Genomic DNA, 23,597 nt, shown 5'->3' on the forward strand with positions numbered 1-23,597 from the left:
GAGTGGATTCCATCTCGTGTAATAACATTCCCGGCTACCTACTTCATCATGTCTCCAAAATACAAGGAATAGGATTCAGGATCTCAGAATCTGTACCGAGTAAATTAAAAGACACAAATCCATAAATAGGAGTCTGTTAAGAACTCAAGATTAAGATCATTCTATATATGACCATCGGTAGACTCAATTAAAATTTCTATACTTAACGGAAATTATTAGAAATTCATATTGTGTCTGTGTCCTTGTTCCACATAATCTCATTATGTGAAATACACTTATTCAATATCTCACCATATTAACAGTGCGGATAACACCGTTTCATTCTAAATGGGAATGACATGTATTAATAATGTTTTAATTAAAGATTCCAAACTTTAATTAAATTCATTATGAACATTACTTTTTTATTATTATCCTTAAACACTATCATCTCGTATATAACACTTATATACAATGTTTAAGGTTACATTAATAATCACAGAATTTTCATTGATATTCATAAAATATTCATAAAATATTCACAAATATATACACATAAAATGATGAATAACTCTTTTATTAAATAAATAATAAATATCCTATTACATCTTATGCTTCTAGGACACCATTCCCAACACATGTATCATAAAATCAGTAACAACTTTATAACCTAATGGATCGTATTCTGGATTTGGGATTTCTGCTGATATAATTTTATCTATTTGTATTGGATCTCGATATTTATCTTCTCTATGTAATCAAAATAACATATGACAATGAGGAAGACCACGTTTTTGGAATTCGACAACGTATAAATCTACAATAATAGAAAAAAAATATTGAGACAAAAAAAATTAGTAACATATTTTAAATAAATGTAAATATTTTTTTTCCAAGTAGTAAATAAATAGAATATAAAAGAGCAAAATAAAATAGAATAATTTACCTGCTATTATGGTTCTGAAAATCTGTCATGATTTTATTGTATGTAATAAATGGTCTAATTTTATTTTAAAAATTCTACTTATGAAATCTGGTATATCATTAGATTTTTGTCCTGGAAGTAAAGCTAAAGCTCTTATAATTTCAGGCCATTTAGGATTGCATGTAAATGTCAAGAAAATATCAGGGTTTCCATAATATCTACATATTGCCATTGCGTCTTGATAATTTTGAATCATATATCTTGGACTTTCAGTATGAGATGATGGCAAAATAATTCTTTTTCCAATTGTTTGAGGGTCAGTATCACCTTTAGTTATAGCATCTTGAATACCTTTATAAAATTCAGATATCAAATAATTTTGATTATGTCTAACAAAATCTAATCGATCTTCTTCAACAATAGCATAGGCACCTGTAATATATTGTTGAAATAATCTACCACTTTTAAACAATGTATTTCCTTCATTTAAACGTTGGTGTAACTGAAAAGCATAAAATGATCTCATTGAAATTCATTTTTTAGATGGTTTGTTTCCAATAAATTCAGGATTTCATCCTATATTAGGTCTATATCCATCTTCACCATAAGGAAACAATAAAGAATATTGTAATGACATAGAAGATGGATGGAGTTTATTAATTCTTTGTAGGTCACCTGTTTGATTACATGTAATAATATCTCTTCCTTTTTCGTATTCACCAATATCACCAACAATTAAAGTTTCAATATCTGTTGAGGTTGGAAGGTCATATTGTGTACCATCGTCATCTCGTCTACCTATTAATCTTAACTTCATTAACTGTGTTTTATCAGTGTTGTAACAATTTTTAACAAATCTAAATAATTTAACTAATATATTTATTTCATCTAACATTATTATTAATTTTTTAATAATAGTTTCATTTAAAGAATCTGAACTATTCATTGATGTAAAAATTGACATTCTATTCTGAATTTCATTTTCTGTATCATAAATATATAATTGTGCAAATTTTGGAGGATTATTATCAACTGGAAGTAAAGATCCCATTAAATGATGTGTTTGTCCACTAATCTTAAATATATAGGGTCCCAATGTTTCATTAATATTTGATTGAATGTTTGCCCCAAATGATGTAAAAGAAAACATTGAATTATATGTTCGTATATTTTTCCTAAAATGTGTACTTAGACTTCCACCATAATAGTTTAATAAATCATCTAAAATCAGTGGTGTTTTTCTTTTGGAAGGTAATTTTATTTTTCCATTCTGACAACATGAAGAATATTTATATGGATATTTTTTGGTTCGTTCATTATTCCAAAATATTGCTCCACAATGTTCACATGTCGACTCACAATCTCCCAGATCAATATAATTAAGATCACCTAATTTCATAGTTTCAAAAATAATTTTAAATTAGATGAAAATATACGCGTTAAAAGTTTAGAAATAAAGATTTTAAGTTTAGGAATTACTTTCTTGAACCAACGCTGTTTTTGAGTGTTGAATTGTTGACTTTAAAGGGATCTCAGTATTGGTGAAAGTTCCACAAAACTGTGTATGTTTGGTTCGACGTGTCCTTATAATTTCTGAACCTGACTGATGCATTTCTTTCGGCCTTCTTTTTCTATTTTTGACACCTTCGATTTTCTTTTGATGAGGATAAATTTCATTAAACTTTCTTTTCATTTTCATTATCTGTAAATTATATCGTAAACAATTATAATACAATAAATTGTATATCTATTAAATATAAATTAGTCTAAATGTTAAACAATGAATTATCATTTTATAAATTTTAATTTAAAAATGTAGGCTAATTATTCATCTTACCTATTATAAGTAAAAAAAAAAAATTTGTTAAAATGTGTTGTATATTATTTATAAAGATAAATATTTAGTTTCATATTGTTATTTAGTTTTTTTTATAATTGTAAATAACAACGCTTATCATATGTTAAAATATATTTAATTTTAATTATGATATATTATTCACAGTTAGATTATGTTTGTATAAAAATTTTATTAACTGGTAGAATTATTAATAAAATTTTATTACTGAATATTTATTTATTGTTTCTATATATATTTAGGTATTTTATGCTTAATTATGATGAAACATTTAAGCAGGTTATTTTTTTAAAAATTTTGACATAAATATGTATGTTAAAACTATAATGTAATAAACATTATAACATGTTTATGTTCTATAACTAACAAATATTTATTTAAGCATATATTCAAATGTATAGAAATGAAAAACTAATAAATGACACAAACGATAACATAAATAAAATTATTTATAAGATATAATTAGGAAAAATAAATAATGAAGACTTACAAATTTTTTATTTTTAAAATATAATAGAGGAAAAAATTAAATAATATTAATATTTTATAATTAAAAGATATATCTATATTAATAAGTAGATATTGTAATTATATATATAGAAAGTTAAATAGAAATCATTTTGTTAATGTATTATATATGTTAATAAATATACTTTAAATAAATCTAGAATAATTATAACGTATGAATTAAATACTAAAAACGTATCTCTGTCATTACAAAACGCACGTTTCTATTTGAGAGAGTTAAGCACAACTGGAGTATCAACCGTATACAAATGCTAGACAAAGCTGTGTTCGATGGTAGACAGTACAACGAAACAGTAAATCTGTTTCAAATAAATGTAATACATTACAAATCTGTAAGTAATAAATGGATTGTATAATAAAAATGTAAATTCGGAAAATGAAAAAAGTACTTATAATACATTTATATTATAATTGAAATAAAACATATGTAACATATATTATTTACATATTATGTAAATTGTGTTTACGTTATTTATATAAAAAGTACATATAAATAAAACTGTAAATACAATATTGTTTACATTGTTTACATTATTTACATAAAAATTGCATATAAATGAAACTGTAAATATTATATATCAAATAATCAAGATAACACTAAAAATTAAAACACTATTAACAATTGTTAACTAACAATGAAAAAAAATGAATAGAATGAAATAAATTAAATACAAAAAATGTAACTAATAACTCACATAAAAAATAACTCTGAGTTATGATCTAGGATAATAAGATTTGGAACTTGTATTCAATAATGATAATATTTAAGTACCCATGTCATCTAGCATTTGGTGAAATTATATAGTAATATTTAGTTTTCATATTGTTTACGCTTATACGTGTACTAAGAATAGGTACTGTTTCCTTGAAAATTCACGTATAAGAATAGGTACTGTTTCCTTGAAAATTCATTGTTTTTTATGTAATGTTACTTGCCTTGTAGACAATGTTTTGTCTGGTGACCATTAGTTAATTTTTGAAGCTGGAAGTTTAAGCAATGCTATTGTTTGTTCTTTGTTGGCCTAAATGCACATTTCGTTCCCTAAATGCCTTTATTTATACACTGTTTATTTTTTTTTATCATAAACGGTTTACTTTTAATTCAATTTAATAATAAAGCATTAATACTATTTAGCTGGCAGGAGTTGAACAATTATTACAAATACATTAAAAAAACTCCCAAATGAAATGGGAGAGTGAATACTGAAGATCTTTGTTGACATACACAATCTTTGTAGTAGAGAAGAGAAGGAAGGAATCTATGTCTACCATATGTTTGTGAAATTGGTCCACACAACACAATACAACATAACATAAACAGAACAGAACTCCAACAAAAGAAAAGACTTGACCTCACAACCTTTTCTCCACATAATACAACGCCAAGCAAGTTTAAACACCAGAGTAAATATAGTGAACAAAAAACTTAGGAAAAGAGTTAGTTGAAGAATGAAATATTTCAAAATGGAATAAAAAAGATTAAACACCTGCAACTAAGAAGCAAGAAGATTGGTTACTGTTAAAAAAATATAAACACCTTAAACCAAATAATATAAAGATAAATCTTCAATAATCCGAGCAAAATCAACATTTGCTAAATTACTATTAATGAGTACTCAATACATAGTAATGGTTCCCGGGAGATTTAAAGTGAAATAAGAAAAATAAAACATTTGCAAGTAAGAAACAAAAAGACAAAGACATCAAAATATATAAAAGGAATGGTTTAGGTATTCATCTTTTTTTTGCTACCAATGTGTATCAAAAGTAACTGAAATATGATTTAACATTGTAATTAGCTGCCAGCTGAATTATTGAAATAGGTATATTAGAAAACAAAATAATAAAAAACAATGGACAGAAGGAAAAAAAAGAACATAAGAAACTTCCAAAGTTAAAGCATAGTTAAATGATTATAACTTCCTACCAAATAATAAACACCAAAGTAATTATAGTAAACAAAAACCTTAGGAAAAAAATTGGTTGAAGGATGAAATGGTTCAAAGCAGAGTTAAGAAAATAAAACACCTGTAACTAAAAAGTCAAAAGATTGATTATTGTTAAAAAAACATTTACGCCTTAAACTAATAATATAAGGACAAATCTTCAATAATCCGGGCAACATCAATAATTAGTAAATCACTATTAACAATTACTCAATACATGGGAAAAATTTTCGGGGGTTTTTTTCCCTTTTTTTTTTGCAACCAACATGTATCAAAAGTAACTGAATTATGATTCAACATTATCATTGGCTACCAGCTGAATTATTGAAAGACTTGCACTAAATAACAGAGGAACAAATTTTAATACCTGTAATAGTAAAAAAAAAAAAAAACTTTACAAAAAAATCAGTTAAAGAATGAAATGGTTTAGAGTGGAATAAGGAAAATAAAATATTTGGAAGTAAGAAGTAAAAAGGTTTGTTATTTTTCAAAAAACATAAACACCCTAAACAAAATAATATAAGGATAAATCTTCAATAATCCGGGCAACAGCAATACTTGCTAAATCACTTTTAACAATTACTCAGTATATGGCAACAATAAAGAGGAAAAACATCATCACCACTAGGGACCAGAAGATTTGTAATAGAGAAGTAGAAATGAAGTAGAAGAAGTAAGGAATAAGTACCTTAGAACAATAACGAAAGTAGATAGAGTTGATGCAGAAGCAGGAAAAATACCTGAAAACAGAGATAACAAAAGGAACTCAGTAATGGAAATTCAAGAAAAGGAAGAAGACAGAAAAGATAAATGATATGTATATGGAAATGAGGTGAAAAAGGTAAGAAATAAATACCTTAGAGGAATAAGGAAAGTGGATATAGTTGATGTAGAAGAACTAAAAACATTTCAAAACAGAGAGAATAGAACGGGGAAAAAACCTCTCCAACGAAAATTGAAGAAAAGGAAGAAAACAGAGAAGGTAGACGATAAGTATATGACAACGAGAGCAGAAGCAAAGCAAATGACTATAAGCATGAAAGAGAGTACAATATATTTATACGAAGAAAATAAACGTTTAAGTATATGGCGGTAGTAAATACTGCAAACAAAACTTAATACTACCGCTATTACGCTGCAAACAAAAGGTAATAATTTACTAAAAACATGTGTTACGCTGCATGATAAGTACCGTGGAATAGAGCGAATAACCTGCAGACAGTCAAAACAAAGTATCTCGTTATAAATAATTACCTTGCACTAAAAACAAATGTCTAAATCTTCCCGACTAATATAACCCGCAAGAAAAAGGGTTAATGATTAGTAAAAATAAAAACTTAATTAAAAAAAACAATTAAGAGATAACAATAACAAATAATACATCTGGAACTAAAAATACTAAAAAAATCTGGAAATTAAAAAAAAATAAAAATTATAATAAAAAATGAAACCATTGTATAAAAACCCTAACAGATATGGGGAAAAAAACTTTTAAAAATTTCAGAAACTAACAGATCTGGAAAAATGGAAAACACGAAAAAAACTAAGGTAAATCTAAGGAAATTAAAATGGAAAACAAAACTACAAAACAAAACAAACATAAAAAAAGAATCCCAGAAATCTTACAAAAAGGGAAAAAAAAGTGAAACAAACTTCACAAAAATATCCAAATGAGGTAACATCCCAAAAACGTCACTAACATATATAGAAAAACTTTAAGAAAAACCCGAATACAAAATAGAAACAAAAACTAAGCCAAATCTATAAAAACACTACCAGATCTGGAAAAACAGAAAAAAAAAATATGAAAAAAGGGGAAAAATAAAAACACCAAGAGATCTGGAAAAACAAAAAACAGGAAAAAAAAGAACAAAATCAAATCTAAGAAAATATAAACTAAAAATAAAACTACAAAACCAAATGCAGATATCTGATCACATAAACCTCAATAACAGATCTGGGAAAAAAAACGTTAACATATCTAAAAAAAAGGGAAATAAAAAACTAAGGGAAAAAACGAAACCAAATCTACAAAAATACTAACAGAACTAGAAAAACAGGAAAAAAAATTATTAAAAAACATAGAACATAACGAAGCTAAAAGACATACAGAACTGAGAAAATGAAAAAGAAAAACCGAATAAAAAAGGGGAAAAAAACGAAGCGAAATCTACAAAAACACTAATAGATATGGAAAAATAAACAGGGAAAAAATGAATGAAAAAATTAAAAAAAAAAACAACGAAGCCAGATCTAAAAAAAAGAAAAACGGCAAACAAAACTACAAAACAAAACCAACATAAAAAATGATTCCCAGAAACCTTACGAACAGAAAGAAGGGGAGAAGGGGAAAAAAATGCACTGGACATGCAACAAAAAGTAAAATGAACCCTACGAAAACCTTAACCCATTTACGGGAAAAAAAATTGAAATTAACCCCACGAAAAGCGCAGGGAAACCCAGGAACATAAAAAAAGTGGAAAAAAAAATGAAGCCAAACCTAGAAAAAAAAAATGAAAAAAAAAAAACATAAAAAATGATTCCCATAAACCTTACGGAAAGAAAAAAAGGAAGAAGGAGAAAAAAATGCACAGAACATGCAAAAAAAAAAAAAACAAACAAAATGAACCCCACCAAAAACTTAACCCATTTACAAAAGGGAAAAAAACTGAAATTAAGCCCACAAAAAACGCAACAAAACCCACAAACATAAAATGGGGAAAAAACTTAGAACAAAAACACAATAAAGCAGAGAAAACCATAAAGAAAACGAAGAGGATCTGTGAAGAGGAAACAAAGAATAAGAGCCTCGGTGAAAGAGAGATGCAGGCGTAAAAGCAAAAATGAAAGAAGCAAGAAGCTTCTCAAGAATACTAAACAAAAACCACCGAAGAAAATGACAAAAATGGGCAGCAGAAAAACACAAAGAAGGGAAAAAATTGAGGACAAAATAATAAAAATAAATTCTAGAAGACAGAAACGACATGTTTCAGTAAACACCAAGAGAGAGGAAAAGGGCAAAGCGAAGGATAAGACAAAAAACCCAAACAAAAACAAAGGAAAAAAAAAACCAAACGAATGATAAAACGGTAAAAATGGCTAAAAGGACAAAAAGGGTATAAAAAAGGCCTCAACAGAATGGAAGAAGGGTAAAATCGAAAAGTCACTGTACTTAGTACAATAACTTTCGACCTCCTTTAGTAATAGGTATAATGTGCTATAAATTTTTAATAGAGATACCCACTTATGGATGTTGAAAATTAATCTAAAGATTAAAATAATATTTTTTTACTAGAATGTTAGAAGATACCAATTTAAAAACTAACTTTTGAATACCAACCTAGGATGTGTCATTCCACTTATGTGCCAACTCATCACTTCTAACACTTATTTTTGTCTAATATACCCCTAAATTGATAACTTTTAAAATCTAAGAGTGCGTTTAGTTTAAGGATTCGTGTCATGGTTCGAATCATGATTCGTAATTCACTACAGTATTTTCTCTTACAAAAAATACACGTAAATCAAAAATAATTTTGAATCCATCAACCAAACGTCATCTAAGATCATTTTATTGTTTCTTGTAAATATCGATAATCACAAAGCATAACCTGTTCTTAGATTGTAATTTATACCCACAACAGCTTCCCATTAAATAAAAACAAAAACAAAAAAAACAAACAAACAAACAGTGGCAGAAGAAGCCCGCGTTAGTTTCCTTGTAGAAGATGAAAAGTTTCTACTTTTGTATCATTGGTCGAACAATAAAAAACCCAAACCCAAAGCCGAAACGAAAAAGATCAGAATTTGTAGTAGAATAACAAATTTTCATCGTTTTGGTGTATTTTGAAAGAGCAAGATTTGTTGGATTTATATTTTTGTCATGAAGTGTTGCAGGTTTTTTATTAGTGTTCCTTAATACAAAGGATGAAAGAGAATAGAAAGAAAACGAGAAGGGGAGAGAGAATGGTAAGTGAACTGAGAGAGAAAATGTGTGTGAATAGAAAAAATAAATTAAAAGAGGGTATATTAGTAAAAATAAGTGTTAAATTAAAAGTGATGAGTTGACACGGAATGACACATCATTTGTCATGTAAATTGATATTTAAAAATTGATTTTTAAATTAATATCCTTAATGTTATTTTAGAATAAAATAACAATTCCTACTACCTCTAGGAGTGTTTTTTTTTTTTTTTTTTTAAGAGAGAGAAATGTTTCAGATAAAGAGCAATAACCACCCCATGCACACACCAGTTACGGTTGCAAATGTGAGAATAACCATTACTATATATTGGCTTAGTTTGATATTATTTTTCCCTCTCAAAATTAGCTTACGCCGGTAACAGAAACTGATTTTAGTGTTTAGTAAATCTCCTTAAAAGTACTTTTTAAAATTTTTTTTAAGAATCTACAACTAAAATTAGAAGCAGCTTAAAGATAACTTTAGTTTTTAGATTGTGCGGGAATCAATATAGTACAATTAATAAAACTTTCATAATACCCATAATACTCCTAATGAAATTAAAATTTACAATATTTTCAATCTAAAATTCAGATTCGTAATAGAACATAATGTGATAATTGATGGGGGTAGTTGCACAAATGTGGTTTCGGAGGAGATGGTGAACAAGCTTGGATTGCAAACGAAGCCTCATCCGCAACCATACAAGATCCAATGGTTTCAAAAGGGAAATGGTCTGAAGGTTTCCAAGAGGAGTTTGGTTTCGTTTTCTATAGGAAAAACCTATAAAGATGAAGTTTAGTGTGATGTTGTACCTATGGATGCATGTCACCTCTTGTTGGGGCGTCCTTGGCAATATGATCAGAAGGTGGTACACGATGGGTTCAACAATACTCATTCGTTTATGAAAGATGGATTGCGGATTATTTTGGCCCCCATGAAGCCGAATGGAGACAAGAAAACTGCCAATTTCGATGGGCAAGTATTCTTGACAGGTTTCCAAGTTGAGCATGTTCTTTCAAAAAAGGAAGATGTCTTTGTTCTTCTTGCAAAAGAAGAATATGAAATGATAGCAGAGCTCCCTGATCCGGTTCAGCCACTTCTAAGGGAATTTGAAGATCTTGTTCCGGAGGAATTACCGAGTGGGCTGCCCCCATTGAGAGGAATACAACACCGGATTGATCTTATTCCGGGGTCGTCACTTCCAAACAAGGCTGCCTATAGACTCAACCCGAGGCAACAAGCTGAATTGTAAAGGTAAGTGGAGGAGTTGCTTTCCAAAGGGCTGATCCGAGAGAGTTTAAGTCCTTGTGCCGTGTCTGCCTTGCCTGTTCCAAAAAAAGATGGAAGCTGGAGGATGTGCGTGGATAGCAGAGCAATTAACAAGATTACAATCAAATACCGGTTTCCCATTCCGAGACTTGATGATTTACTTGATCAACTCCATAGATCTGCTATATTTTCCAAGATAGATTTACGCAGCGGATATCACCAAATTCGGATGCTTCTGGGAGATGAATGGAAGACAGCCTTCAAAACAGGAAGAGGTTTGTATGAATGGTTGGTCATGCCATTTGGTTTGTCCATTGCTCCTAGCACTTTTATGAGACTCATGACGCATGTGTTCAAACCATTCATGGGAGAATTTGTGGTGGTCTATTTTGATGATATTCTTGTGTATAGTCAAAATATGCAAGAGCACTTGGTGCATCTAAGGAAAGTGCTAGCTTGAGACTTTGAGGGCTGAAAGTCTTTTTGTCAATTTGAAGAAGTGTCAATTCATGGCTGAAACTATAACCTTCCTTGGGTATGTTGTATCCAAAGATGGAATCAAGGTTGATGAAAGCAAGGTGGACGCTATTGCAACTTGGCCGATTCCAAAAACTCTATTTGATATTCGGAGTTTTCATGGAATGATTTCCTTTTATAGGAGATTTATCAAGAATTTCAGCACTTTGGTTACTCCAATTACCGAGTGCATGAAGGATGGAACTTTTAAGTGGAATGCAGAGGCTCAAAAGAGTTTTGAGTTAATTAAAAAGAAGATGATGGAAGCACCGGTTCTTGCACTACCCGATTTTTCAATGATTTTTGAGGTGGAGTGTGATGCTTCAGGCGTGGGAATAGGGGCTGTTTTGAGTCAAGGAGGCAAGCGAATTGCTTTTTTCAGCGAAAAGTTGAATGAAGTAAGGAGGAAGTACTCGACATATGACAAGGAGTTCTATGCCATCATCCGTGCACTGGAACATTGGAGTCATTATTTTTATCCTAACGAGTTTGTTCTTTTTTCAGATCATGAAGCTCTTAAGTATTTGAATGTTCAACACAAGCTCAACTCACGCCATGCAAAGTGGGTGGAGTATCCCCAATCATTCAATTTTGTCAACAAGCACAAGTCTGGTAAAGTTAATCAAGTGGCTGATGCGTTAAGTAGGCGCCATTTGCTGTTGAACATGATGCATGCTAAGGTGCTTGGTTTTGACTTTGTGAAAAGTATGTACAAGGATGATGCTGATTTTGGTCGAATTTGGAAGTATTGTTCAAAGGGGCCATATAAATAATTTTTGGTCCAAGATGGGTTCTTGTATAAGGGTGCACAGCTTTGTGTTCCCCAAGGATCATTGAGGGAAGCCATAATACGAGAAGCTCATAGTGGAGGCTTGGATGGTCATTTTGGCCGAGACAAGACTTTAAACCTGGTGCAAGACAATTTCTTTTGGCCACGGCTTACTAAGGATGTGGGGCAAATTGTGGATCAATGCGAGACTTGTCGTCAAGCCAAGACTCATGGAAGCAACGCTGGATTGTACACACCCCTACCTGTTCCAAACGCACCATGGGAGGATGCAAGTACGGATTTTTATTCTTGGTTTACCTAGGACTCAAAGGCAAAAGGATTCAATCATGGTGGTGGTAGATCGTTTTTCTAAGATGGCTCATTTTGTGCCATGTAACAAGACAGCTGATGCAACAAACATTGCTGACCTCTATTTTCAAGAGATTGTTAAGCTACATGGTGTTCCAAAAACTATAACTTCGGATCGAGATGCTAAGTTCCTTAGTCATTTTTGGAGGACTCTGTGGAGGAAAATGGGAACTAGACTCCAATTCAGCACTTCACATCATCCCCAAACGGATGGACAAACTGAGGTGGTTAATCGATCTTTGGGAGCTTTATTGAGAAGTCTCATCAAGAGAAACATCAAGGTATGGGATTTATCTCTTCCACAAGCTGAATTTGCGTATAACCGTTCCATTAGTCAAACAACCGGGTGTAGTCCTTTCGAGATTGTTTATGGTAAGAATCCAATCACTCCCTTGGATCTTGTGCCCCTTAAAACTGAAACAACTTTTAGTGGAGCAGCTAAAGAAAGAGCAAAATATATCAAGAAGTTGCATGAACAAGTTCGAGAAAAGATTGCCAAACAAAATGATAAGTATGTGCAGCAAGCAAATAAACATAGGAGGAAGGTCACTTTTCAAATTGGGGACAAAGTATGGATTCATCTCAGAAAGGAACGATTTCCCAATAGGAGGTTTCCAAAACTCCAAGCAAGAGCAGATGGACCTTTTACAATTGTTCAAAAGATCAATGATAATGCATACAAAGTGGAGCTTCTAGGCGATTATGGAGTGTCCGTTACATTCAATGTGGCTGATCTTTCTCCCTTTGTTGAAGACGAGCCTTTGGACTCGAGGTCAAGTCCTCTCCAACCCGGGGAGAATGATGAGGATGGACGTGATTTGCATGTACATGGGCTGCATGGGAGTGATCCAATGCATGTTTTCCATGTGTCTCAATCAGAATTGAAGGCTAATTGTTGAACAATTGTTGTTGGGGACGTTTTCTTTGGGTTAGCAGCATTTATGTTTGTTTTAAGTGTGTTTATTATAGCCATTTGTGGCTGTTGGTTTGTGAGGTTTTAAATTATGGAGTTACAACAATTTTTTGTTGTTAATTCTTGGAGTTAACCTTTGATGTGAATGAAAGGCAATTAGTGCCATTGATGTATGTCTTAAAGTGTGCAACGGCCATTTGTGGAGCTGATTAGTTGGTTTCAGTTTTTGGCTTTTAAATATGTAATTTTTAGATTTGCAAGGACGGTTTTTTGAACGAATGAAAAATTGAGAGAAACCTCGGTGTTTTCCCTTACTTTCTCTTATCTCTTGGTGGATTCCTTGAGTGGCGAGATTAAGACTTATCTTGGTGGATTCCAAGTGGCGTCGGAACTTATCTTTTAATAATTTTTCTCAATCCTAACATTTCCATCAACCCCTAAAACGTCCATAACCCTTCCAATTTAAGAATACCGTTACCAACTCCATAGGAGCGGTATCATTTCTGGTATCAGAGATCGTGTTAAGTCCCTAGTGTTTTCAATCCAACGTGATTTTCATTTATGGCAAGACGAGTTAACCCCATTCCACCAGATTTTCCAACTACAAATGATTATGAAAGAGAGATGGAGATGGCTGAATTAAGGAGGACCGTAGAGCAACTTCAACAAAGACTATTGCAAATGGAGGGAAGACAACACCCTAGAAGGCGTGAACGGGATCGGAATGAAGATGAAAACCCTTTCCATGAGGAGGACTCTAGTGATGAAGATGCGAGACCTCAGGGAAGAAACCAACACTACCATCGTGAAGGTGACGTGAAGGTTGATGTACCTGAATTTGAAGGAAAATCTCAAGGCGATGCATTCCTAGATTGGCTGTACACAGTGGAGAGAATTTTTGAATTCAAGGATTACTCGGATGAAAAAAGAGTCAAGTTAGTGGCAATCAAGCTAAAGGGATACGCATCCCTTTGGTGGGAGAATCTCAAGCGAGAACGGGAGCGAGAAGGACGGAGGCCCATTCGAACATGGGAGAAAATGAAGCAAGAACTAAAGAGAAGATTCATTTCGGACAGTTACAAACAAGACAATTACTTGAAGTTTCACAACTTCAAGCAATTTGATTTGTCCGTAGTTGATTACACCCGGGAGTTCGAATATCTTATGCTTAAGTGCGATGTGGTGGAACCTAAAGAGCAAACCATTGCACGTTATCTAGGAGGGGTCAAGAAGGAGATTGCTGAGGTGATCAAATTACAGCCATATTGGACATTCAATGATGTTCAAAAATTGGCGTTGAATGTGGAGCAACAACGGATGGACTTGAGAAGATAGCCAGCCAAGAGTGCGGGAAGCACTAGTTACGGAATTAAGGGCAACCCTAGAGCGACTTCTTCAAAACTAGCCTTTAACAACGCATCCGCCACAACTAAACCAGAGGTGAAGAATGACAAACCAACCAACTCCCCCAATGCTTCGAAGAAATGTTTCAAATGTCAGGGATATGGGCATATTGCTTCAGAGTGTCCGAATAGAAAGGTAATCACCATCGTTGAAAATGAAGTTGTGGAAGAAGAGAAAGAGGAGTTGGAAAAGGAAGAAATTCAGGAACACGTGGAGCATGCTGATGAAGGTGAAATTCTGGTCATCCGACGACTTTTGAATTCCAATCACGTCAATGAAGACCCCCAGTTGAGAGAAAACATCTTTCAAACATGGGTCTCGGAAATCTCCATACTTTCTCTCTCTTTCTGAAACATCTTTATCTGAAACATTTCTCTCTCTTTTAAACGCCTAGTGTAATTAAAGGATTTTCTCTTTACAATTGGTCAAGGAAATCTCCATACTTTTAAACGCCTAGTGTAACTAAGTATCTAGAAGATGTTTCTTAAAACTTAAAAAGCACCTATTTATTTAATATTATTAAAACACAAGTCACCTCCGAGATATTTCAATATAAGAAAGGTACCAAAATGATTTTTTCCTATAAATAAAAGTGGAGAGATTCTTATTAACCATACCCGTAAGTGTGAAATGTTGGACTTACTACATACATTAGCCAACAATTAAAAGGACCCTGCCCATGACAATCATACGATGTCATTTGTGACCAACTACCGCTACATAATTCGTAAGAGGCACTGGTGAATAAAAATGAAAATGCAATCAGACAACCCTATGAAAAAATTACACATTTGAGAATGAGTAAAGGTAAGCACTCGCGTATAACTCATAGTCCTAACAAACTTACACAACATACAAGATGGATACCCATTATCTATCGCCATCAACATACTCTAATGTCAACCAGAGGAAGCTCTACAGCTTGCGCAATGATAAGATACTAGCGCTTGGGATCAGACATGTCGGTTTCTGGTAATAAGAACTCCGGCCCCAAATTTTGCCTTGTACTTTGAAAGGCTAGTTAACTTTGATCCTTTTGCTGCACAAGAACAAGAGAGATGCTAAATTTCTTATGGTCCCAACAACTATCCAAAACTTTGGGCATCAAACAGAGGCCAAAGAAACAATCACCTTCTAATCGAAGTTAGTTGGAATGTCTATGTCCGTATCTGACGGATTAGAAAGCTCAGGCAAAGGCTCCTGCATATCATCGAACTCTTGACATAAGAAACCTTTTATAAAGCAAAATGCTTCACACCATAAGCTATCCTTTCTGAACACATGGCCAAGTATGATATATTTCACAAAGAAGACAAGAACCTAAAATCTCCCGTGAAAAGGGTAGATTAATATAAAGTATGTGATGTGTATTATCGTGCCAGTTATAATGTTGAATGCTGATTGTGACTCCATCTCTTTTCAAGTTAAAGGTGTTAGCACATTTGGTACTTGTGAAAATCTGAGGGAGAAAATCTCAATGGACTTAAAACACGATTCTGATTTCTAGATAAATGCTCTTCACAGCTAATGGCATAATGTAACAAAATCAAGTATTTTAGCATTGTTCCAAACTTCCAGATGTCAAACTTAGAATGAGTAGTAACTTACGAGGCAGCTTATGCAAAATGCAATCTTAAAATCAATTATCAAAATATTAGATATCGTACCTGCTCGTCTGCATTGGCTGAAGAATGGACAATTCCTATGGGCAAAGTGCTTGCAAGATCTTCATTAGCTCCATGTAAATCCTGCACCACATGGAAATGCAAGTTCCCAAGAGACCAATGAACGCTCAACGGAATTGATGTACTCTTGAACTGGAAAAACAACTGAATTATTACAAGAAGAGCTTTTTACAACCTAATGCTATGAGCAATTCTGGCTTCCAGAGGTAACAGACCATCACTAACATTAGAAGAGAGAGAATGAAAAATATGAAAAGACAGTCTCTTTAAACAATTTCAAAATTATATTTAGTATTTACCACTTGTCTTCACATACTTAAACCAGTTCATGACTTGTGCCCATCCCAACTTGCTTAGCAACAGATAAAGAGTACGGATCAGGGAGGGAAAAAAAAAAAAAAGAGTTTCTCCAGCCAAAAGTGTATAATGGGGAATTGATAAGAACGTGTAGTTTTGTCAGAAGAAGCTAAGTTCAAAATTTATATGTTCAACAGAAAGAATAAATGTTAGAAAGCCAAATCCAAGGATGAACCAAAAATTACATAGGGTAAACAAAGCTAACAGGAAGTACACATACTTCTTTGCCAGGGTTCACAGAAGGATCATTGGATCCTTCAGTAACTGTCTTAGAAGGATCTTCAGAAGTTCCCTGCAAGCACCATAGATTAAATTAGAAAACCAACCAGCCCAGCACACCAATCGACAATCAGAATGCCTTTTCCAATGTGAGAAGCCATACATGCTCATCCTGGTTGCCTGAGATTTCTCCTTCCACAATCAAAGGCTTGATCTCAATTGGTGTTTCCTGCACACTCCATTTATGCCATAGTAAAAAACAACCAGCAACACAAGAAGAAAACAGCTCTTATATAAAGCATGTCTTATAATGTGTGCAGTGTGCACTAATTCAAACACCAAAGCTTCAGGAACATTTCCAATCAGTTATTCGTATCCCACATCCAACTCCAAAAGAAACACATTCCTCTCCCGAGAAACAGTTCAGCAAGTTTTAAGCTCACCATTATATTTTACTAACCGATTATTATGATATTTTTTTATAACTTGAGTAAATCCATACAAGTTCATAAGAGCAATATCATACTTACAGTTTCTATATGATCCACGGAAAGGTTTCTTCCTCCCTTTCTGAGATCTCTCAATGTTCCCTGTATAATCAATTAACTGGTGAAGAAAAATATGTATAATCATTTAAGAAAAAATTGCAAATAGAATTTGTGAATATAGCAATAATAAGAACGCAGCTCAATGGGGGAAAAAAGAAAAAAAAGAGTATGGTAAGAAAACACATGTTGAGTAAGAGTGAGCAACATACACACTAGTCTAAACCAAAATAAACAAACCTTATTTGCCCACATAAGACCACATGCATTGCACAAAGTTCTTGGTCCAGCTGGCCCACGACGCATTGCAGGTGTATTATTTTCACTAACCCCACAGTGTTGACATCTCCGCAAACTGCAATATGTTGCAGAAAAAGAAAGGAAACCTAAATACTACAACATTACCATCAAGAAACGTGAAATGCCTACGACCAGTTGGTCTCATGGCACCGAAGGGTTTGGATGGGGTGGAGGGAGGTTGTGAGTTCTATCCCGTATCGTGCAAAAAAATAAATAAATAAATAAATGTGAAATGACAAAATCAAAAGAACAATATTTAACTTCGAACTCACACAGTTTCAGGACGATTAGTGCCATCAACACTTTGCGACAAATCCCAGCCTGAAGGACCAGAACTTTCTTTTAAGGATGCAAACTGCCCATTCTTACGGTGCATCCTAGGAGAAAAAACATCAAAAGAATGGCACATCTTTAATAACATGGCATCGTAAGGGAAAAAAGATGCCGTCAATAAGTTGGATATTACCCATCAAGAAAGAAGTGAATTCTATTTCCCTTCTTGAAATCATCAAAGTAAAAAAATTTAAATTGATCTAATAGAATCTTTGCCAACGAAATATACTTTAACAATTTTTTTAAGGCCTAATTACACACCAAAAGAATGTACCATCAAAACACCTCTACCCTATTCATAAAGCATGCCTAATAAATATTTCAAATGGAAAGGTAAAAAACACTCATTTCTAATATTTACTATAAATGTGGATTTATCTTTACCTCTGTGCAACCTCCTTACGTACGGTGTACCTAATTTTCTTGTCAAAACATCTCTCCTTCCGTTTTTCACGGAACCTAACAAGGGAAGCTATTCTTCGTGAAAGATTTGATCGCTTTGTACTGTCACCTACACCCTAGAGATTGTCACAGAGAACACATAAGAATAAGCATAGAAAAAGCAATGTAAATGGTCTCAGTAATTGCAATATCTGAATTACCCTGTTATTCTGATTATAGGGCACATCAATGGTAGGTATACCAGTTGGTACATCACGCCCTCCTAGTAGCAAGAGCACTGCTTGCACCTGTGTATTATGAAGTCCCGAGATGAAATAAGAAGGCCAAACTCCAAAGAATTCCTTCAGAACAGACATGCTCTAAACTAAAATCAAACTTTAAGAGATTGTAATTGAGATCTAAATCCAACTCGCTATAGGAAGCTTAACACTGAAGAGGTACAAAAAAAGACGAACAATATGAAAACATATATTTAAAACTGCTTGCAACGAAACAACTGCTTACAATGTTTTCCAAATATTGCAAGACCCAGCGGGAGGTTGAGTTCAAACTTGAGCCCACAAGCAAGTTTGAGAATTCTTTGTTATTAAAAGAGAATTTAAGATGTCATAACTTTGTTGTAATAACTCCGATTGAGACGATTTTTCTTTCTACATGTTCGTAGTGACAAACCGAACAAAACAAGATTCATATTGACTATGTTATTTTTCGCGGAGGTCATATTCAGTAGGTGTAGTACTGCATGTATAATGTTATGTAGAACGGTGTTTATATCTTTTTAAAATGTCATAACTTTGGCGTAGTAACTCCGATTGGGGCGGTTTTTCTTTCTACGTATTTGTAGTAAATAACGAATAAAACAACTCAGATAACCTTCTGATTACTAATTATGGAGCAAATAAGCAAACGCCAAATAGTGAAATCAAGTTCCATAAAAAAGAATGGAGCGAACAACAATTGTCAAATACATACTAATTGCTTGCATATATAAACCGTGCCAAGGGTCCAGTGAATGCTTCAAACAGAAACACACACACTTTGATTGTTTCCAACCATGACTATAGCACCGCTTTGCATTAGAATTTCAGATACCTAATGAATCGACAAAAAGAGTTCTCCACTCTCTACTACACATTAGTCCATAAAAATACTGGACAGCTAAAGAAATCCAGAAATATAGACAGAAAGCAATGCAAAATTATTAATAGTGCCAAATTTATGAAACTGTGTTATGCCAAACAGTAAAAAGAACAGTATTTACCAATATACCAAAAGTCAAAACCATTTTTTAAGACAAATTTAACTAAAAGACACCCAACAACAGTCAATTAAAAGTATAATTAGAAGTCATAATCTTTTTCTCCCCTCCCTTTTCGATGGAGAATTCCCCGCCGCCAAAATTTCCCCAGAAAGAGCATAGATTCTTCGTGCACCCATCAGAAACCAGAACATAAGAAATTACATTTCGATAATGGAATTAGAGAGAGAGAGAGAGTAGACGAGTAAAATTAGCTATTGAATAGACTAAACCATCAGAAAGAAGAGAGAGACTAACTGACATACTTTTTCAGGTGTAACAGCAGGGAAAACGTAGACCTCGCCCTCAAAAGAGAGAGTGAGCTCGCTAGTCCTCGATGCCATAACCACACCTCCATGTTCAGCAACGCTCACCGAATTCACATTCGTCTCTTCCAAATCCTCCATAGCATCATCACCATCATTTCCACAGCCGCCTCCGCTTCCATCGTCGTACTCGTCGTCGTCCTCGTCGTCAACCGGAATCGGCCTGTGCATATGGTCGTCCTCGAACGGTCGCGCTTGCAAAGGCTGCGGGTTCGCCGCCGCCATGAAAACACCTCCTTTCAAACCCTAAAACCTCGCAGAGACTCCACCAGTAACGGAAACCCTAAGCTCGCGACCTGTTCCATCGAAGGAACACCATTTCCGTCTCGAAAAAAGCAGTGAAATTCCACGGAAAACGGATTTCGATGGAAATTCGGAGGTCGAAGAAGCTTTGGAATTTGACAGAAGGAAGACAAAAAGTGCCCTAGAAGAGAATAGAAGAGCTAATTGGGCAAATTTTGCAGGGCGTTTCTCCGTTTCCTTTGAGAGCTTCAAATTGGACAAATTTTTCATTCGCTTTTCGTTTTTAATTCTTTCATTTAATCCACCCATTAATGATAAATTACTTTTTTTTTATTAGAATTCAGAAACAAACAGATGAGAAATAAAATAAATAGGATATTTACATTTATATGTCCTGCGTTTTGTGATTATTAAAACATTATGCCCTACGTTGTTAAACTGTAACAATTTTATACCTTTTTATATTGCCAATTAGTGTTGGAACTTTGGGCCGGCGGGCCGGCCCGAGACCCAAATTTTTTAGGTTCGGCGGGTAGGTCCAAATATCAGCCTGTCCAACTTAATTTTTTAGGCTCGGGTTCGGACAGCCCGAAAATAGACAACTCGTCGGAGCCCGCCGTCGTATTATCGCCGTCAACCGCCGTCCGCCGAAATTTTTTTGAATTTTTCCGGTCATACCCGATATGCCCGAAGCCCGAGCCCGACCAATGGATAAATTTTGGATCGTTGGAGCCTGACCCGACCCGAACCCGATCTGCTCGACCCCAACGGCTATTTTTTTGACCATTGCCTGATTTTCTGCCCGAGCCCGCCCGAACCCGACCCACCGAAAAAATAGCCGTTGGATCCGAATTTAGGGGAAAAATTCAATTTTTAACCCAAAAATTTCCCTATAAATACCCCACATTCCTCACATATTTTCCTCACTCAAACTTTTTCAATCCCTCTCAGGTTCTCTCAATCTCTCTCAGGTTCTCTCAATCTCTCTCTCTCACAATTTTTCAAAAACTATCACATTATCCTAAAGCTCTATTTCTCAAATCGCTCTTATTTTTTTATAATGGATTCTTTTGGTTATAGTGGTATTCCCGTTGATGCCCAACACAACGTGGAAGAAGGGCAATTTCCCACTAATGAATTTGTTACGCAGGAATCTACTAATCTGAGCCCTGGTGGACGTACTGGAGGTCATGGTTGCAATGCTTGTAAGATGAAACTCAACTTATCTTATGCTTCAATAATGCATCCCCTATAAGGATGCTATAACAAACTATATGTGTGCAAAGTTAGGAACATGACATATAGACGCATATAATTGGTAAATTGCCGAAGTTTTGTATCAATTTTTAAGTAGGTTTCACGAAGTTACTTTAAAACATAGTTAAACATATTACCCAACATCACCTTTAGCTTTAGGTGAACTTTTAAGAATTAGTATTTTATTTAGTGAATATAGGGCGGACCCAATCTTAGGAGTTCCTATCCATTCTATGAAAAAGAAATTTAAAAAATATTGGTCTAAGTTGCCTTTGTTGTATGGTTTGGGTACTATTTTTGATCCTATATTAAAATTATACGGTTTAGAAAACTTAAGTGAATTTTTAGGTATAAATTGTTCGGACCAATTTTCAACAATAAAGGAAAATATATTTTCGATCTATAGTAAATATGAGAATAGGTTTAGAAGCACAAACTCTAGAGTACAGGAACCGTAACAACAAGATGAAAACCCGCAATCATTCTTGAATGTTTTCAGGTTGAAGAAGAAGAAGAAGACAACTCAAATAGAAGCTGGGAGTGGATCTTCATCAACAGGTGGCAGCGGCGGCAGGGGCTTCAATGAGCTTATAGTGTACCTCAGTGAGAGCTTAGTAGTCGACGGTACTAGAGAATCGTTTGACTTAGTTCAATGGTGGAGGACACGAGCATTAACTTGGTCAATCCTAACTCGATTCGTAATTGATATATTTTCGATCCCAGTCTCCATTGTTTCATCCGAACAAGCCTTCAGTACGACATAACGAATACTTGAGGAACGCCGAAACACATTGCAAAGGGACATTGTTGAAGCCTTCGTCTGCATTAAGGATTGGGATCGTACCGATCAACGTCTACAGGATACAATTTCACCGGCAAGTCAAGAATGGATCGATAAATTTAATATATTAACATTTAATTTTGAAGACGATCCTTCAGCTTCAAATTAAATTGTAAATTTGTAATTTGTAATTATGTATTTGCTTTTGACATTGTAATTATATATTTAGACTTTGTAAAATTTGTAATTCGTCACAAATGATTACACCCTTTTTTCTTTACCAAGTTTTTATCCCAATTGAGTTTTTCTTAGTAAGATTTTTAACGAGGCAATCATGAATTATGAATTTAAAAATTAATATACAAAATTAATTTATTAAATTGTGTTGAATGTTGATTTTAGTTTTTATATAATTTTAACACAAAATAACTTAATAATTATAAAAATTAAAAAATATAAAAAAAATTCGGGCTATCCGGGCGGGCTTGGGCAGCCAAAGTCAGGCCTGAGGCCCGTGGACGGGCCTTCTCGGGCTCAGGCGGGCGGCCCAAAAATTTTGAGCAGGTCGGGTCGGGCATCGGGAAAAAAACGGTATTTTCAGGCAGTCGCGGGCAACGGCCAAAGTTCCAGCACTATTACCAATTTATGTTTAACATATTAATTATGCATTTTGACTAGTGAAATTCTAAAATTACCCTTTTGATTAATGATGTATTACTTCTATTCTTGTAAGTAACCAAATAGCATTGACGATTTCTAATAGTGTATTCCCGAAATTTCACATTTTAAAATAGACAGCCGACCAAAAAATGATATATAGATTAGTAAAATTGGCAATATAAAGGTATAAAAATACAACAATCTAAAATGTAAGGTATACTTTTTAATTAACTCAAAATTGCATGGTAGAAAATATAAATTTCCCTAAACAAATGTTGTAGGTCCTCCTGAATATTGCGGCCTAACCAGATCTTTTTCCTATTAAATTAAATTAAAATAAAATAAATTGTTGAGAAGGTGAGGAGTTTTAGGTGTATTGCGAGTAATGTGGCTCGGAAGTTGCGTAAAGGTTCCTCCGCCGTCAGATTTGCAAACTTTGGCTAAGGATACGTGGGGGCCACTGCTTCACGTGGGATGTGTTTCGGTGTTCGCTGTTGTGGATGGGATCAATGATGGAGTAGAGAAAGTGTGTGGGGCGGGGCCCACTGTGCAAGTGGATTTGTGGAAATAATCGAACGGTTGATAATAAAGACTGCGATGGTCTGGATAATATTTTGAGGAATTCTCAATAAATAATAAGAATGATATTATGGCCGTTCATTTCACCGCTTCCAACGAATAAAGAGTTAAGGTAGATAAAAACAGGCCCAAAAACTTTCTTCCACGGCTCCCCAGCTCCAAATTTTGGCACCAA

At 33.8% G+C, this 23,597-nt stretch overlaps 1 protein-coding gene across 1 annotated transcript; it reads right to left on the bottom strand.

Moving 5' to 3' along the window:
• Positions 1-15,011: 15,011 nt before the first annotated feature.
• LOC21394814 (GATA transcription factor 24) lies at positions 15,012-20,409 on the bottom strand. The gene is made up of 11 exons (XM_024167647.1): positions 19,843-20,409; positions 18,480-18,566; positions 18,262-18,395; positions 17,817-17,921; positions 17,485-17,599; positions 17,230-17,289; positions 16,863-16,928; positions 16,701-16,772; positions 16,106-16,186; positions 15,570-15,638; positions 15,012-15,477 (listed from the first exon to the last, which is right to left on the bottom strand). The coding sequence occupies exons 1-10, from the start codon at positions 20,125-20,127 to the stop codon at positions 15,573-15,575; spliced, it is 1,071 nt and encodes a 356-aa protein (XP_024023415.1). The 5' UTR covers positions 20,128-20,409; the 3' UTR covers positions 15,012-15,477; positions 15,570-15,572.
• Positions 20,410-23,597: the final 3,188 nt, after the last annotated feature.

Source organism: Morus notabilis, unplaced genomic scaffold (assembly GCF_000414095.1).
Source record: "Morus notabilis unplaced genomic scaffold, ASM41409v2 Scaffold732, whole genome shotgun sequence".
NCBI lineage: Eukaryota > Viridiplantae > Streptophyta > Magnoliopsida > Rosales > Moraceae > Morus > Morus notabilis.

Excerpts from the sequence above, each read along its gene's own strand:
- LOC21394814 (XM_024167647.1), bottom strand. The coding sequence starts at position 20,127 with ATGGCGGCGGCGAACCCGCAGCCTTTGCAAGCGCGACCGTTCGAGGAC. Across the intron at positions 16,929-17,229 it reads CCGTGGATCATATAGAAACT|GAAACACCAATTGAGATCAA; the intron begins GTAAGTATGATA and ends TGGAGTGTGCAG. Across the intron at positions 15,639-16,105 it reads CAGCCAATGCAGACGAGCAG|GAGCCTTTGCCTGAGCTTTC; the intron begins GTACGATATCTA and ends GATGATATGCAG.